General features: G+C 46.4%; 1 protein-coding gene and 1 long non-coding RNA gene across 3 annotated transcripts in view; one reads left to right on the top strand and one right to left on the bottom strand.

Annotated features, from left to right (window-relative positions):
* LOC140405554 (ectonucleotide pyrophosphatase/phosphodiesterase family member 7-like) overlaps nucleotides 1–5,767 on the top strand; it is a 132,749-nt gene extending 126,982 nt beyond the window's left edge. The window contains exon 6 of the mRNA XM_072494116.1: nucleotides 5,255–5,767. Coding sequence (XP_072350217.1) covers nucleotides 5,255–5,318 — 64 coding nt within the window. The 3' untranslated portion in view covers nucleotides 5,319–5,767. The remainder of the gene's footprint in view (nucleotides 1–5,254) is intronic.
* LOC140405555 (uncharacterized) overlaps nucleotides 1–15,853 on the bottom strand; it is a 120,642-nt gene that overhangs the window by 18,997 nt on the left and 85,792 nt on the right. The gene's annotated exons all lie outside the window — the stretch shown is intronic.

Here is a 15,853-nt window from a genome sequence, read left to right as displayed (position 1 = left end):
GTGGGCCAACCCTTTCCCTGGCTACCCTCTTGCTTTTTATGTACGTGTAAAAAGCCTTGGGACTTTCTTTAACCCGATTTGCCAATGACTTTTCGTGACCCCTTCTAGCTCTCTTGACTCCTTGCTTAAGTTCCTTCCTACTTTCCTTATATTCCACACAGGCTTTGTCTCTTCCCAGCCTTCTAGCCCTGACAAATGCCTCCTTTTTCTTTTTGATGAGGCCTACAATATCTCTCGTTATCCAAGGTTCCCGAAATTTGCCGTATTTATCCTTCTTCCTCACAGGAACATGTCGGTCCTGAATTCCTTTCAACTGACACTTGAAAGCCTCCCACATATCAGATGTTGATTTACCTTCAAACATCCGTCCCCAATATATAGGTTCTTCAGTTCCTGCCCAATATTGTTATAATTAGCCTTCCCCCAATTTAGCATATTCACCCTAGGACCACTCTCATCCTTGTCCACCAGCACTTTAAAACTTACTGAATTGTGGTCACTGTTCGCGAAATGCTCCCCTTATCCTCTACCTCTCAAACCCCAAAGCCAGCATGGAAGAGATCATGAAGCTCCTGAAGGAGTTCAGAGGCTTCTTGAGCTGCAAACCCAACCTGAGCTAAAGTGAAATCTTCCTGGTGAACCCACAAGGAGAAGGGACGGAACTGGAGGGACTACCGTTCAAACAAGCCCAAACCAAATTCCGCTACCTGGGGATCCAAACAGCCCATGACTGGGAACGGATCCACAAATGGAACCTGACGAGTCTGGTGGAGGAAGTCAAAAGGGATCTGCAGAGGTGGGGCACACACCCACTCTCACTGGCAGGGAGAGTGCAGATGAGCAAAATGAACATACTGCTAAGGTTCCTCTTCCTGCTCAGTTCCCTCACGATCTACATCTCCAAGCCTTTGGCTTTGATCTTCAAGTCATCTTTGTCTACAGGAATAGTGCCAGAAGACTGGAGGATAGCAAATGTTGTTCCCTTGTTCAAGAAGGGGAGTAGAAACAACCCCAGTAACTATAGACCAGTGAGCCTTACTTCTGTTGTGGGCAAAATCTTGGAAAGGTTTATAAGAGATAGGAGGTATAATCATCTGGAAAGGAATAATTTGATTAGAGATAGTCAACACGGTTTTGTGAAGGGTAGGTCGTGCCTCACAAACCTTATTGAGTTCTTTGAGAAGGTGACCAAACAGGTGGATGAGGGTAAAGCAGTTGATGTGGTGTATATGGATTTCAGCAAAGCGTTTGATAAGGTTCCCCACGGTAGGCTACTGCAGAAAATACGGAGGCATGGGATTCAGGGTGATTTAGCAGTTTGGATCAGAAATTGGCTAGCTGGAAGAAGACAAAGGGTGGTGGTTCATGGGAAATGTTCAGACTGGAGTCCAGTTACTAGTGGTGTACCACAAGGATCTGTTTTGGGGCCACTGCTTTTTGTCATTTTTATAAATGACCTGGAGGAGGGAGTAGAAGGATGGGTGAGTAAATTTGCAGATTACACTAAAGCCGGTGGAGTTGTGGACAGTGCGGAAGGATGTTACAAGTTACAGAGGGACATAGATAAGCTGCAGCGCTGGGCTGAGAGGTAGCAAATGGAGTTAAATGCAGAAAAGTGTGAGGTGATTCATTTTGGAAGGAATAACAGGAAGACAGAGTACTGGGCTAATGGTAAGATTCTTGGCAGTGTGGATGAGCAGAGAGATCTCGGTGTCCATGTACATGGATCCCTGAAAGTTGCCACCCAGGTTGAGAGGGTTGTTAAGAAGGTGTACGGTGTGTTAGCTTTTATTGGTAGAGGGATTGAGTTTCGGAGCCATGAGGTCATGTTGCAGCTGTACAAAACTCTGGTGCGGCCGCATTTGGAGTATTGCGTGCAATTCTGTTCACCGCATTATCGGAAGGATATGGAAGCATTGGAAAGGGTGCAGAGGAGATTTACCAGAATGTTGCCTGGTATGGAGGGAAGATCTTATGAGGAAAGGCTGAGGGACTTGAGGCTGTTTTTGTTAGAGAGAAGAAGGTTAAGAGGTGATTTAATTGAGGCATACAAGATGATCAGAGGATTGGATAGGGTGGACAGTAAGAGACTTTTTCCTCGGATGGTGATGTCTCGAACGAGGGGACATAGCTTTAAATTGAGGGGAGATAGATGTAAGACAGATGTCAGAGGTAGGTTCTTTACTCAGAGAGCAGTAAGGGCGTGGAATGCCCTGCCTGCAACAGTAGTGGACTCGCCAACACTAAGGGCATTCAAATGGTCATTGGATAGACATATGGACGATAAGGGAATAGTGTAGATGGGCTTTAGAGTGGTTTCACAGGTCGGCGCAACATCGAGGGCCGAAGGGCCTGTACTGCGCTGCAATGTTCTATGTTCTAACACGGTAGACAAACTAACCATGGTGTTTGTGCGTGTGGGGGGGGGGGGGGTGAGGAGGGGAGGAGGAGGGGGTGAAGAACCCGAGATTCCAACAAAACAGGGTCCTACAAAGGGAAGAAACATGGATGCCTGACCTTCCCAAACCTACTACCACTGGGCAGCCACAGCAGAAAATGAGGGGATCGGTGAAGGAACTGGGAGCAGAATGGGTGAGGGTGGAGGTGAGTTCCTACATAGGGACATCCCTCAGAGCCCTAGTCACGACAGCACTTCCATCCCCTCCGACCAAGTACAAAAGGAGGCACGCTCCGAAAGTGGTCTCAAATGAGGCAGCACTTTGGCCTGACTGAAATGTCCACCATCTGTAACAACCACAGGTTGACGCCCGCAACAATGGACGCCATCTTCAAAAGGTGGAGACAGGACAAGGGGACAATGAGGGTTAGAGACATGTACACAGATTGCAGACTAGCAACGCTGGAGGAACATACGGAGAGGTTCCAGCACCCAAAGAACAAACTGAGACACATACAGGTCCAAAGACTTCCTCCGTAGGAAAATGGTGACATACCCCAGATACCAGGACATTCGCTAGTTGAGGAACTGTTGCAGGTAACCTAGGGAAGGGGGATTGTGGGGACATGGCCGAGCGACTGTTGGAGGAGGTACACTCCCCCTGGATGAGAGAAGGGAAAAATGGGAGGAAGAAGTAGGCATAGAAGTAGGGGAGGGAACTCTGGGTCGAAGAACTGCACAGGGTGAACTTCACCTCCACATGCGCAAGGCTGAGTCTATTGCAGCTAAAGGTGGTGCACAGAACCCAAATGAACAGGTTCTTCCCGGAGGTGGAGGACAAATGTGAACAGTGCCAGGGTGACTCACCAACCACACCCACTTGATCTGGGCATGCCCCAGACTTGTCGGGTACTGGACAACCTTCCTTGAGGCAATGACCAATGTTTTGGGGGAGGGTGGAGTTATGCCCAAATATGACATTCTTCGGGGTCTCAGACCAGCCAGAACTCTCAATGGGGAGGGAGGCCGACGCCCTAACCTTTGCATCCCACATTGCCTGCTGAAGAATCCTGCTCAGCTGGCATCGGCAGCACCACCCAAAGCTGCAGATTGGCTATCCGAACTGTCAGAATTCCTCCAACTGAAGAAGATAAAATTTTCCATCCGGGAATCAGAAGAGGGCTTCCACAGGATGTCACCAACTTGTTCCACGACCTGTTCGTAACCAGCAACCAGTAGAGCGTGGAGGGAGGGGGTAGACACGGACAAGCCACGGAACATAAGGAAAAGGAAATGGTGGGGGAGGAGAAAGAAGGGAAAGGGGCACGAAGGCTCACAAAAAAGATTGTGAGGGACAAGTGACTAAACCGCAGGGGACGGCCCAAGGGCACACAAAAAAACAGAATGCACAACAAAAATACGGCAGTTAATAAAGGCTCGGGTCACACAGGGGAGTACAACAGAGGCAAATTGGCCAAAGGGGGACCACGGCCACAGAGGGAGGGGAGTGAAGTACTTGTAAATGTATATAATGATCTTTATTTGTTTCTGTTTTCTTTTTCTCTCTTTGGCTTTTCTCTTTTGTAATTTTAATCTTTCCTTTGTTGTTTTTGCTATGTATTATGTGCGGTTATACAACTTGTAATTTAGCATACCGTAACATAAAATGTGAAAACCAATAAAAACATTTTAAAAATATATATATTCACACTGAAATTTGAGCTTACCATAAGGCAGTTAGTAGACATGTCCTATTTCTCTCTCCCCTCCCCCGCAAATGCTAGTGTTGTGTTCCCTTTCTAAAAGTGCAAACATTATTCTCCATGTGTCTAGAGGCGCCGGGGTTTGAGGACCCAGCAATAAATGTGGAATTGAATCTATTTTCAAACAGAGTGGTAACCCATGGTGATTGTCGCTCCGTGGAAGATCTGGGCTTCATGAGTTAGAAATCACAAAGTTGAAACAGTTTATACTTTCAGGTTCTAAATTGTCAAGTGTACTCAAAATGCACTCATAAAGTCATAGTTACAAGCCAAAAATTGAGAACTGAGACAAAGCAACAGCTTTGATCAGCAACAGATCAAATAATTAAAAGATTAGCCTGATGAGAATTCCAAAGGTATTGATACTTTTTTTTCAAACCGAATAGTAGGGTGCGATTCAGCAGACTTAAAACTAAGTCCCAGGAGCTGGATGAGTTCAGCGTCCAGGTGTTTAAATTATATTTTAGGCTTATTTAGCTGGGCAAGATCCAGATTGCGCTGGGTGGAGCCCCCAATTTGGGGCTCGCGTGCATTCACCTAATATTCCCATCACACACGGTTTGCTGAATCACGTCCTTAATAATCTGCAAGATATTTAGTAGTTAACTATCGGTTAACTATAAATGTTGTCACAGAATCACACAATTGTGATGGAGCAGAAGAAGGCCATTTGGCCCATTATGTCTACACCGGCTGTACAAATGAGCTTTCTGCCTTAGTGTCATTCTTCTGCTTTTCCCCCCTACCCTAGCACATTCATATCATCATCCAATGCCCTCTTGAATGCCTCGAATGAACCTGCCTCGACCACACTTCCAGGCAGTGCATTCCAGTTTTTTCTCACACCATATATGGTCAGTGTTAATTAGATACTATGCCTTTTATTTTAAAAATGGGATGCAGCTACTTCAAAAATATGTCAAGAAAGCCACTGAAACTCATTAAAAACAGTCAATGCAGAATTGAGAAAATAATGTAGTGGAACTTATACTTTGTCCACTAAAAAGTTGTTTTTTACTTTATCTGAACTAATGTGATCTAAGCATGTTTTTGCTTGAGGAACGTAATATCTAACTTGTTTCTTATTTATCAGATCGAAACAAGGAAATCCTGCCCGACACACCAATGCATGTGAAACTTCAGCAACACCGTTTTGAAGTCCATCTGAAAAGATTACTTCAGCTAATTTATCGGCTATAAAAATATTTAAAGAATGTTTGAAATCCATTTGTAAAAGCAATCTTGAAATGCCATTGTGTTAGTTGGGGGAATTTATCTTTCTTGTTTGATTGTTCCCATTGAGAGGGGTCCATCCCCAGAATGAATGGTGCTAAAATTTTTGCTTTCAAAAAGGAGACAATTTGATTAAATGTTTCTTTGCATAAATTGATGTGATCAAACTGCATGCTAAGATAAAACCTCATTCTGCTATTATCCTAAGGCTGGAACAACAATCAATGATATTCAGAGATTGAGATAACACCTGTAGTTGCTTGTTACAGGAAATAGAATTGATTATTCTGAGCACAATTATGAGGATATAAGACTCAAAGATTTCTTATTTGAAATGATAGAAACTTACAAATAAAGGAAGTGAAATTGGCAAGGTGTTTTCCCTTATTCTTTCCTGGAATGCAGGAGTCACTGGCAAGCGCAGCATTAATTGCCCAAACCTAACTGTCCTTGAGCTGAGTGGCTTGCTCAGCAAATTCAGAGGGCAATTAAGAGTCAACCACATTGATGTGAATCTGGAGTGACAGGCCTGGTGTTGGGTGTGGAAGGGAAGGAGGTTCACTCCTTTGCACTTCAAAATTGTGATCTGGGTCCTAAAGTTCGATGCACGTCGCAGGATCCCAATTTGCCTATTATAGTGCCCTCCTGTCTGAAACAAGCGACACACTCCAAATGCCTGTCTTATGCATTGAGACAAGACGGCAGTGTAGAATATCTGGGTCAACAGAGTGACTCAATGGACTTCCGGTGGCGGCTATGAAGGAGTAAGTCGCACATTTGATGGCTCCCGCCCTGGTCGGACTTTTGGACCTTTTCCCCGTTTTTCTACCGGACTTGAATTGTAAAACGGATGCATTCCGTTTGAATTCCCACTTTGGTGCATGGAGAGGAGGACTAGAAGTGTTCGCAAGGGCAGAAACAAAAAGATAGAGAAGGCTTGGGCTGTAGCTGCAACAGAAGACAGCATGGCGGAGGTTAGTACCTCTGGCTTGTCGACCCAGCAGTCTATGGAGCAGCTGATGCAAGTCATTCAGGAAGGTTTTGCTACGCAGAAACGGGACTGCTTGGACCCAATAAAAGAGTCAATTGAGCGGTTGGAGCACAGATTGGACGCCCAGGATCAGGCGATCCAGAAGGTGGAGAAGGCGCTGGCTGAGCAGGAGGAACATCAGACTGTGGTGGAGCTGGTGGTGGGGATGCTGAGGGACCAGCAGAAGAAGTTCCTGGAGAAGGTGGAGGACCTAGAAAATAGGTCCCGCCGGCAGAACCTAAGGATCTTCGGGCTCCCGGAGGGATCCGAAGGAACGGACGCTGGGGCAGACATCGCAGACATGTTTGTGAAGCTGCTGGGGGATGGGGCATTCTCCCGGCCCTTGGAGGTGGACAGGGCTCCCAGAGCACTCGCGAGGAAGCCGTGAATGGGAGACCCCCCCGAGGGCAATGGTGGTGAGATTCCACAGGTTCTCGGATAAATAGCGCATTCTACAGCGGGCCAAGCAGACACAGAGCTGTAAATGGGACAATAGCATCCTGCGGGTTTACCAGACCTGAGTGTAGAGGTGGCCAGGAGCAGAGCAGGCTTCAACCAGATCAGGTTGATCCTTTTTATGAAAAGGTGAAGTTTGGTCTGTTATACCCAGCCCATCTCTGGGTCACATATGAGGATCAGCACTTTTACTTCGAGTCGCCTGAGGACGCGTTGGATTTTGCGAAAAAGAAAAGGCAGGTGATGTGCTTTTGAACTTGGCTGCAACGTTCATGTTTTTGTTTTTTCTTTTGTTTCTGTTTTAGTAAAAGGCTTCTCGTTTTGCGTTTCATGGAAGTTGTTTGTGAGTCATTTGCATTGATGTGGAACCAGCGGTAGAGCTGAGTGAGTTAAGGTTTTCATTTGCACTGTTGGGGCATGGAGGTGTGCTTGTTTTGACCTTGGATTTTTTCTGTTGGGCAATTGTATGGGATTGTTTGATGTTGGAGTTTGATTGAGCGGGGGGAAGGGTGGGGAGGGAACAATAGGTGGGAGACTCTCTGGCGCCGGGGATGGGGGCCACCAAGCTAGCTGGGCGAGCTAGCTCTCAGAAGTGCAGTGGGGGGGGGGGGGCGGGGGGTGCATATGTTTGGTTTAGTAAAGTGGTTGGGTTACAGGGTGTTGTTACTAGGGGGGGAGGGGGGTGAAAGTTCTGCTGACGAGGGAGGGACTTGGGCTGAGGGACAGAGAGGAGGTTGGGGGCTGCCTGGGGATGGACCGGTGGAGGCACGGAGCATGGGCTGGAGGCGGGCCTTAGAAAGGGGAAGGCTGATCAGCGGGGGGTGGGGGGGGCGCAATGAGCCCCCCAACTAGGCTGATCATCTGGAATGTTTGAGGGTTAAATGGGCCGGTCAAAAGGGCACGTGTGTTCGCGCATCTTAGGAGATTGAAGGCGGACGTGGTAATGTTGCTGGAGACGCACCTTTGAGTTACGGACCAGGTTAGACTGAGGAAAGGCTGGGTCAGTCAGGTCTTTCACTCGGGACTAGATTCAAAGACTAAAGGGGTCGCGATCCTGATCAATAAGCGTGTGGTGTTTGAGGCGGGTAGAATAGTCTCGGACGTGGGAGGTCGGTACATTATGATCAGTGGGAAGCTAGAGGGAGTGCAGGTGGTATTAGTAAATGTGTATGCTCCAAATTGGGATGATGTGGAGTTTATAAAGAGGATGCTGGGGAAGATATCAGACCTGGACTTGCACAGGTTGGTCATGGGAGGGGACTTCAACACAGTTATGGACCCTGGCTTGGACCGGTCAAGCTCGAAAATGGGCAGGGTGCCAGTAACGGCAAAGGAACTAAGAGGGTTCATGGAGCTGATGGGGGCGGGGGTGGGGGGGGGGGGCGGTGGATCCATGGAGATTTGGGCATCCGAGGGTGAAGGAGTTCTCCTTCTACTCACACGTGCATAAAGCGTATTCCCGGATTGATTTCTTTATTTTGAGCAGGGCCTTGTTGGTTAGGGTGGTGGACACGGGGTACTCGGCGATTACAATCTCAGACCATGCTCCGCACTGGGTTGACCTGCAGGTTAGTAAAGACAGTAACCAGCGCCCGCACTGGAGGTTGGATGTGGGACTTTTGGCTGATGAAGGGGTGTGTGAGCGGCTGAGGAAATGTATTCAGGTCAATGACACGGGGGAAATTTAAATTAAACTAATTAATTAATTAGAGATGGCTGGTCAGGTGATGTGCTTGAGCTGCTTGATGTGGGAGCTGGCAGATCCCATTGCGAGCTGCAGCGACCACAAGTGTTGGCTGCTCGAAGAGCTCCGGCTCAGAGTTGATGAGCTGGAGTCTGAGCTTCAAACACTGAGGCACATCCGGGAGGGGGAGACTTACCTGGACACTGTGTTTCAGGAGGCAGTCACACCTGTCAGAGTAAGTAGTCCTGCCAGTGGCCAGGGACAGCAGGGTGTGACTGCAAGTCAGGCAGGTAAAGGGAACCAGCAGTCAGGAACTCAGGAGCCTCAGCCCTTGACCCTGTCCAACAGCTACGAGGCACTTGCTCCCTGTGTGGATGGCGAACAGGGCTGCAGGAAGGATGAGTCAACTGACCAAGGCACCATGGTTCAGCAGGCCATTCAAGGGGAGGGAGTAAATAGGCAAGTTGTAGTTATAGAGGATTCTATTATCAGGGGGATAGATAGTATCCTTTGTGAGCAGGATAAAGAGTCCCGCATGGTATGTTGCCTGCCCGGTGCTAGGGAGCGGGGCATCTCTGACCGGCTTGAAAGGATACTGGAGAGGGAGGGGGAGGATCCAGTTGTTGTGGTCCATGTCGGTACCAACAACATAGGCAAGTCTAGGAAAGAGCACCTGTTTAGAGATTATAAAGAGCTAGGATTCAAATTAAAAAACAGGTCCTCAAGGGTCATAATCTCTGGATTACTGCCCGAGCCACGTGCAAATTGGCATAGGGAGGCAAGAATAAGGGAAGTTAACACGTGGCTGAAAGATTGGTGTGGGAAAGAGGGGTTCCTTTTCATGGGACACTGGCATCAGTTTTGAGACAGGAGGGACCGATACCTTTGGGATGGTCTCCACCTGAACCGAGCTGGGACCAGTGTTCTGGCGAAAAGAGTAAATAGGGTGGTCAATAGGACTTTAAACTAGAGATTGAGGGGGAAGGGAAAGTCAGGGAACCAAAAGGTGAAGTAATCAGTGGGAAGCGTAGCTGCTTAGGAATACAAAAAAGCACGAAAAGACAGAGCTCAGGAGAGTTCCCATCTCACAAAATATGACACAGTGTATGGAAAGGCTCAGTAAACCAAGGTCCACCACACTAAGTAAACAAAAAGGGACGGTCAATAGAGAATTAAAGGTGCTATATTTAAATGCGCGCAGTGTACGGAACAAGGTAGATGAGCTTGTGGCCCAGATTGTGACTGGCAGGTATGATGTGGTAGGCATCACAGAGACGTGGTTGCAGGGGGTTCAGGACTGGCATTTAAACATCCAGGGATTCACAACCTATCGAAAAGACAGAGAGGTGGGCAGAGGGGGCAGGGTTGCCTTGTTAATTAGGAATGAAATTAAATCAATAGCACTAAACGACATAGGGTCAGATGATGTGGAGTCTGTGTGGGTAGAGTTGAGGAACCACAAAGGCAAAAAAACTATAATGGGTACAGGCCTCCTAACAGGGGTCAGGATCAGGGGCACAAAATGCACCATGAAATAGAAAGGGCATGTCAGAAATGCAAGGTCACAGTGATCATGGGGACTTCAATATGCAGGTGGACTGGGTAAATAATGTTGCCAGTGGACCCAAAGAAAGGGAATTCATTGAATGTTCACAGGAGGGCTTTTTGGAACAGCTTGTGATGGAGCCCACGAGGGAACAGGCCTTTCTGGACTTAGTGTTATGTAATGAGCCAGACTTGATAAAAGATCTTAAAGTAAGGGAACACTTAGGAGGCAGTGATCATAATATGGTAGAATTCAGTCTGCAATTTGAAAGAAAGAAGGTAGAATCAGATGTAAAGGTGTTGCAGTTAAATAAAGGTACCTACAGGGGCATGAGGGAGGAACTGACGAAAATCGACTGGGAGCAGAGCCTAGTGGGAAAGACAGTAGAACAGCAATGGCAGGAGTTTCTGGGAGTAATTGAGGACACAGTACAGAGGTTCATCCCAAAGAAAAGAAAGGTTGTCAGAAGGGGGATTAGGCAGCCATGGCTGACAAAGGAAGTCAGGGAATGCATCAAAGCAAAAGAGAAAGCCTATAATGTGGCAAAGAGTAGTGGGAAGTCAGAAGATTGGGAAGGCTACAAAAACAAACAGGATAACAAAGAGAGAAATAAGGAAAGAGAGGATCAAATATGAAGGTAGGCGAGCCAGTAACATTAGGAATGATAGTAAAAGTTTCTTTAAATACATTAAAAACAAACGGGAGACAAAAGTAGACATTGGGCCGTTCCAAAATGACGCTGGTAATCTCGTGGTGGGAGACAAGGAAATAGCTGAGGAACTAAATAAGTACTTTGCATCAGTCTTCACAGTAGAAGACATGAGTAATATTCCAACAATTCAGGAGAGTCAGGGGGCAGAGTTGAATATGGTAGCCAACACAAAGGAGAAAGTGCTAGAGAAACTAAGAGGTCTAAAAATTGATAAATCTCTGGGCCCAGATGGGCTACATCCTAGAGTTCTAAAGGAGATAGCTGAAGAAATAGTGGAGGCGTTAGTTATGATCTTTCAAAAGTCACTGGAGTCAGGGAAAGTCCCAGAGGATTGGAAAATCGCTGTTGTAACCCCCCTGTTCAAGAAGGGAACAAGAAAAAAGATGGAAAATTATAGGCCAATTAGCCTAACCTCGGTTGTTGGCAAGATTCTAGAATCCATCGTTAATGATGAGATTTCTAAATTCTTGGAAGTGCAGGGTCAGATTAGGATAAGTCAGCATGGATTTAGTAAGGGGAGGTCATGCCTGACAAACCTGTTAGAGTTCTTTGAAGAGAAAACAAATAGGTTAGACCAAGGAGAGCCAATGGATGTTATCTATCTTGACTTCCAAAAGGCCTTTGATAAGGTGCCTCACAGGAGACTGCGGAGTAAAATAAGGGCCCATGGTATTCGAGGCAAGGTACTAACATGGATTGATGATTGGCTGTCAGGCAGAAGGCAGAGAGTTGGGATAAAAGGTTATTTTTCGGAATGGCAACCGGTGACGAGTGGTGTCCCGCAGGGTTCAGTGTTGGGGCCACAGCTGTTCTCTTTCTATATTAACGATCTAGATGACAGGACTGGGGGCATTCTGGCTAAGTTTGCCGATGATACAAAGATAGGTGGAGGGGCAGGTAGTATTGAGGAGGTGGGGAGGCTGCATAAAGATTTATACAGTTTAGGAGAGTGGTCCAAGAAATGGCTGATGAAATTCAACGTGGGCAATTGCGAGGTCTTGCACTTTGGAAAAAAGAATAGAGGCATGGACTATTTTCTAAATGGTGACAAAATTCATAATGCTGAAGTGCAAAGGGACTTGGGAGTTCTAGTCCAGGATTCGCTGAAGGTAAACTTGCAGGTTGAGTCCGTAATTAAGAAAGCAAATGCAATGTTGTAATTTATCTCAAGAGGCTTGGAATATAAAAGCAGGGATGTACTTCTGAAGCTTTATAAAGCACTAGTTAGGCCCCATTGGACAAGATTGGTGTGCCCGTTTGACATCAGCCATCTCCTTGTCCTTCGCTGCTAGCTGCTCTCAGAGTTGCTCATTTACTTTTTCGCATTCACTAACGTTTCCCTCACTACTCTTCTCTTTCTCTACAAGCTGTCTGCGGAGCATCCTCACGACCTCCTCTGTGCCTCGCAATTGTGCCAAACAGGACACGATTGCCATAGGCTTACAAACTTTACCTAAACTCTTTTTATGGATCTCGGTCAGCTTATCCTACCAAGTTTGTCCTATACTACCAGGACCTGTCTCTTCATTTGCACAAACCTCAGACCATAGGGGCCATCCTTTCCCCTTTAGGTACTTCCTAATTTCCACTTCCCATATGGGACACTGCTCTGCTCAATTGGTTGCTGCGACCTCGGGTTGCTGTGGGTACATATGGCGTTCCATTGCCTTCATTGCCATTTCTACGATTATGTCTTTTCCTACCGTAATCTCTGTATCTCTACCGTAATCTCTGTATCTCTACTGTGAATTTGGGGCAGGGGGGAATAAAGCGATGATGCAAACAGCGGGTATGGCTTAAGCTATTTTCCGGTTCACACAACTCCCGAAAGTTTTACGCAACAAAATCTAACGAATTTACCTTATATCCCTGTTAGTACGCATGCAAATTACTACACACTTCCGAATCTTGGAGGTTTGATTGATACTGGTTTTACACTTGTGGTTTCTTTCACTTTTCCAATTGGGATCTAATTCAAACGTTTTGTGGGTTCTCTCAGAGTGACAAAATCACTTCTGGGTCGAGTCCCATCAGAGGTCGCCAATAATGTTGCTATATTTACTCCATAAATATGGCAGTCCTTCTTGGTCGCCCTTCTTTTGTCTAGATATTGATATTGTATTGCTTTCAGAGTCGCCAGGTATCAAATGATACCACCACAAGGTTCAACCGGATATCGATCAAAGACCCAACAACCAGTTAGTTAGTTCAAGTTCAATAATACTTTATTTACACACAAGATTAACTTATACATGCAACATAAACACTACGAGCTAAATTACACCTAACACTATGACAACATGTACTTAACTTCAGGCACCCGGCTTAGGTCAGAGGAACAGTGGCCTTTGTTCGAATCTGGATCTGCTGGGTCTGGAGAAGTAACTGCGGTTCAGCTAGACTCATCCTTCTGGTAGCGAGCGTTGAACTTGGACTTGCTTCTGGTCGTGGTGCTGCAGTTGGAGATAGACTTTGCCAGAGCGCCAGGTCCAAAAGAGATCGAACACATGGCAGCGTCTCTCTTTATCCTTGGGGGGTTTTGCGCACTTTTGGGCGGTCCTTCAGGTTTGGACCCAATTAATTGGGCAGTTCTCGATCACTGCCTTCGATCTGAGCCAATAAAGGGGTGGGTGCCTTGATGGCTGGGCGTGTCCTAAGAGGGCATTGACCTTGCTGTTCATGCTTCCTTACTAAGGGGAGTGGCGCCGAAATGTCTGGAATCGTATCGGATACCTGAGTATCAGTCCTTTGTCTTACGGAGATGGGTCATTAAAATGCTAATCGGCTGGTGTTTTCGATGCTATCTGGATTCTCTGCTCTATACATTCAGGCTCTGTGCCTGCTTGAATCTTACATTGGCCATATTTCCCTTTGGGCTTTGCGAATGTCCATGTTTCTTGTTGTAAGTAGCCATTCCAGATGGCTACATATGCATGTAACAAGTCATCCTTTTTATAAATCTTATCCACATAACGTAATAGAGTCTCCAGACCTTCTTCTGAGTCTAACTCTTCCAATTCCAGCTCAGAAAACACTTTGCTTCGGATTTTACTGTCATGAGGTAGAGAAAGAGCCAATGCCATACCTTGTTTTATTTTTCCCAAGGCAGTTACCTTAGTCCACATAACTACTGCACTTCTCCATTGGTCATGAATAAAATAAGGGGGGGTAGTCATATCTGGCCATCTTTATCCTAGGTTCAGCCATATTTTTTTTTTCTCTTCTCACTCACTTCTTGGTTTGGTCGGGAAAAGTTGTATCTTTCAACCCTTTACATTTGCACAGCAACCATCTTCTGCTACCATTTGTTAGATGTTTAGCTGCTGTTGTATAAAGAGTCAAAGGTACTGCTCCTTTTTACAAACACCTTTATTTCACTTTAACAGCCTCTGCACAAAACTCTATCTTCACATCATCTGACACAAAGGTCACCTGAAGCCTCTGTACATATCAGTGTCAATTATTGAATACTTAACATAAATGAGACAACTAATTGGAATGTCTCTTAACCCATTACTTCACAATTCAGCCCATCGAGTCTGCTCCACCATTCTATCATGGCTGATATTTTCTCATCCCCATTCTCCTGCCTTCTCCCCATAACCCCTGATCCCCTTATTAATCAAGAACCTATCTATCTGTTTTAAAGGCACCCAGTGATTTGTCCTCCACAGCCTTCTGCGGCAAAGAGTTCCACAGATTCACCACCCTATGGCTGATGAGATTCCTCCTCATCTGTTTTAAGGGATCGTCCCTTCAGTCTGAGGCTGTGGCCTCAGGTTCTAGTTTTTCCTACCAGTGGAAACATCCTCTCTACGTGCACTCTATCTAGGCCTCTCAGTATCCTGTAAGTTTCAATAAGATCCCCCTCACCCTTCTTTAAAACATTTTTTTTATGACTACCCAATTATTTTTTCCAATTAAGGGGCAATTTAGCATGGCCAATCCACCTATCCTGCACATCTTTGTGTTGTGGGTGTGAAACCCACACAGACACGGGGAGAACGTGCAAATTCCACACGGACAGTGACCCACGGCCGGGATTTGAACCTGGGTCCTCAGCGCCGTATGCAGCAATGCTAACCACTGTACCACCGTGCTGCCCTCCCCCTCACCCTTCTAAACTCCAACGGGTACAGACCCAGGGTCCTGAACCGCTCCTCATATGACAAGCTCTTCATTCTAGGGATCATTCTTGCAAACCTCCTCTGGACCCTTTCCAAGGCCAGCCCATCTTCCCTTAGACACGAGGCCCAAAACTGCTCACAATACTCCAAATGGGGTCTCTCCTGAGCCTTATATAGCCTCAGAATTACATCTCGACATGAATGCTAACATTGCATTTGCCTTCCTAACTGCAGACTGAACCTGCACGTTAACTTTAAGAGAATTTTAAATTTTATTTAGTGTACCCAATTCATTTTTTCCAATTAAGGGACAATTTAGCGTGGCCAATCCACCTACCCTGCACATCTTTTTGGGTTGTGGGGGCGAAATCCACGCAAACACGGGGAGAATGTGCAAACTCCATACGGACAGTGACCCTGGGACAGTCGAACCTGGGACCTCGACGTCGTCAGGCAGCAGGGCTAACCCACTGCGCCACTGTGCTGCCCCACCTTAAGAGAATCTTGAACAAGGACTCCCAAGTCCCTTTGTGCTTCTGAATTCCTAAGCATTTCCGCATTTAGAAAATAGACTATGCCTCCATTTCCCCTTCCAAAGGGCATAACCTCACACTTTTTCACATCTGCCACTTTTTTGCCCAATCTCCTAGTCTGTCCAAGTCCTTCTGCAGCCCGCCTGCTTCCTCAATACTACCTGCCCCTCTACATAGCTTTGTATCATTGCAAACTTAGCAACAATGACCTCAGTTCCTTCGTCCAGATCATTAATGTACATTGTGAAAAGTTGTGGTCCCAACACTGACCCCTGAGGCGCACCACTAGTCACCGCATGCCATCCTGAAAAAGACCCCTTTATCCCCACTCTCTGCCTTCTGCCAGTCAGCCAATCCTCTATCCATGCCAG

The sequence above is a fragment of the Scyliorhinus torazame genome, unplaced genomic scaffold, assembly GCF_047496885.1.
Source record: "Scyliorhinus torazame isolate Kashiwa2021f unplaced genomic scaffold, sScyTor2.1 scaffold_51, whole genome shotgun sequence".
Lineage (NCBI taxonomy): Eukaryota > Metazoa > Chordata > Chondrichthyes > Carcharhiniformes > Scyliorhinidae > Scyliorhinus > Scyliorhinus torazame.
The sequence above is the reverse complement of the archived record's forward strand: the minus strand, read 5'-3'. Positions and strand labels throughout refer to the sequence as shown.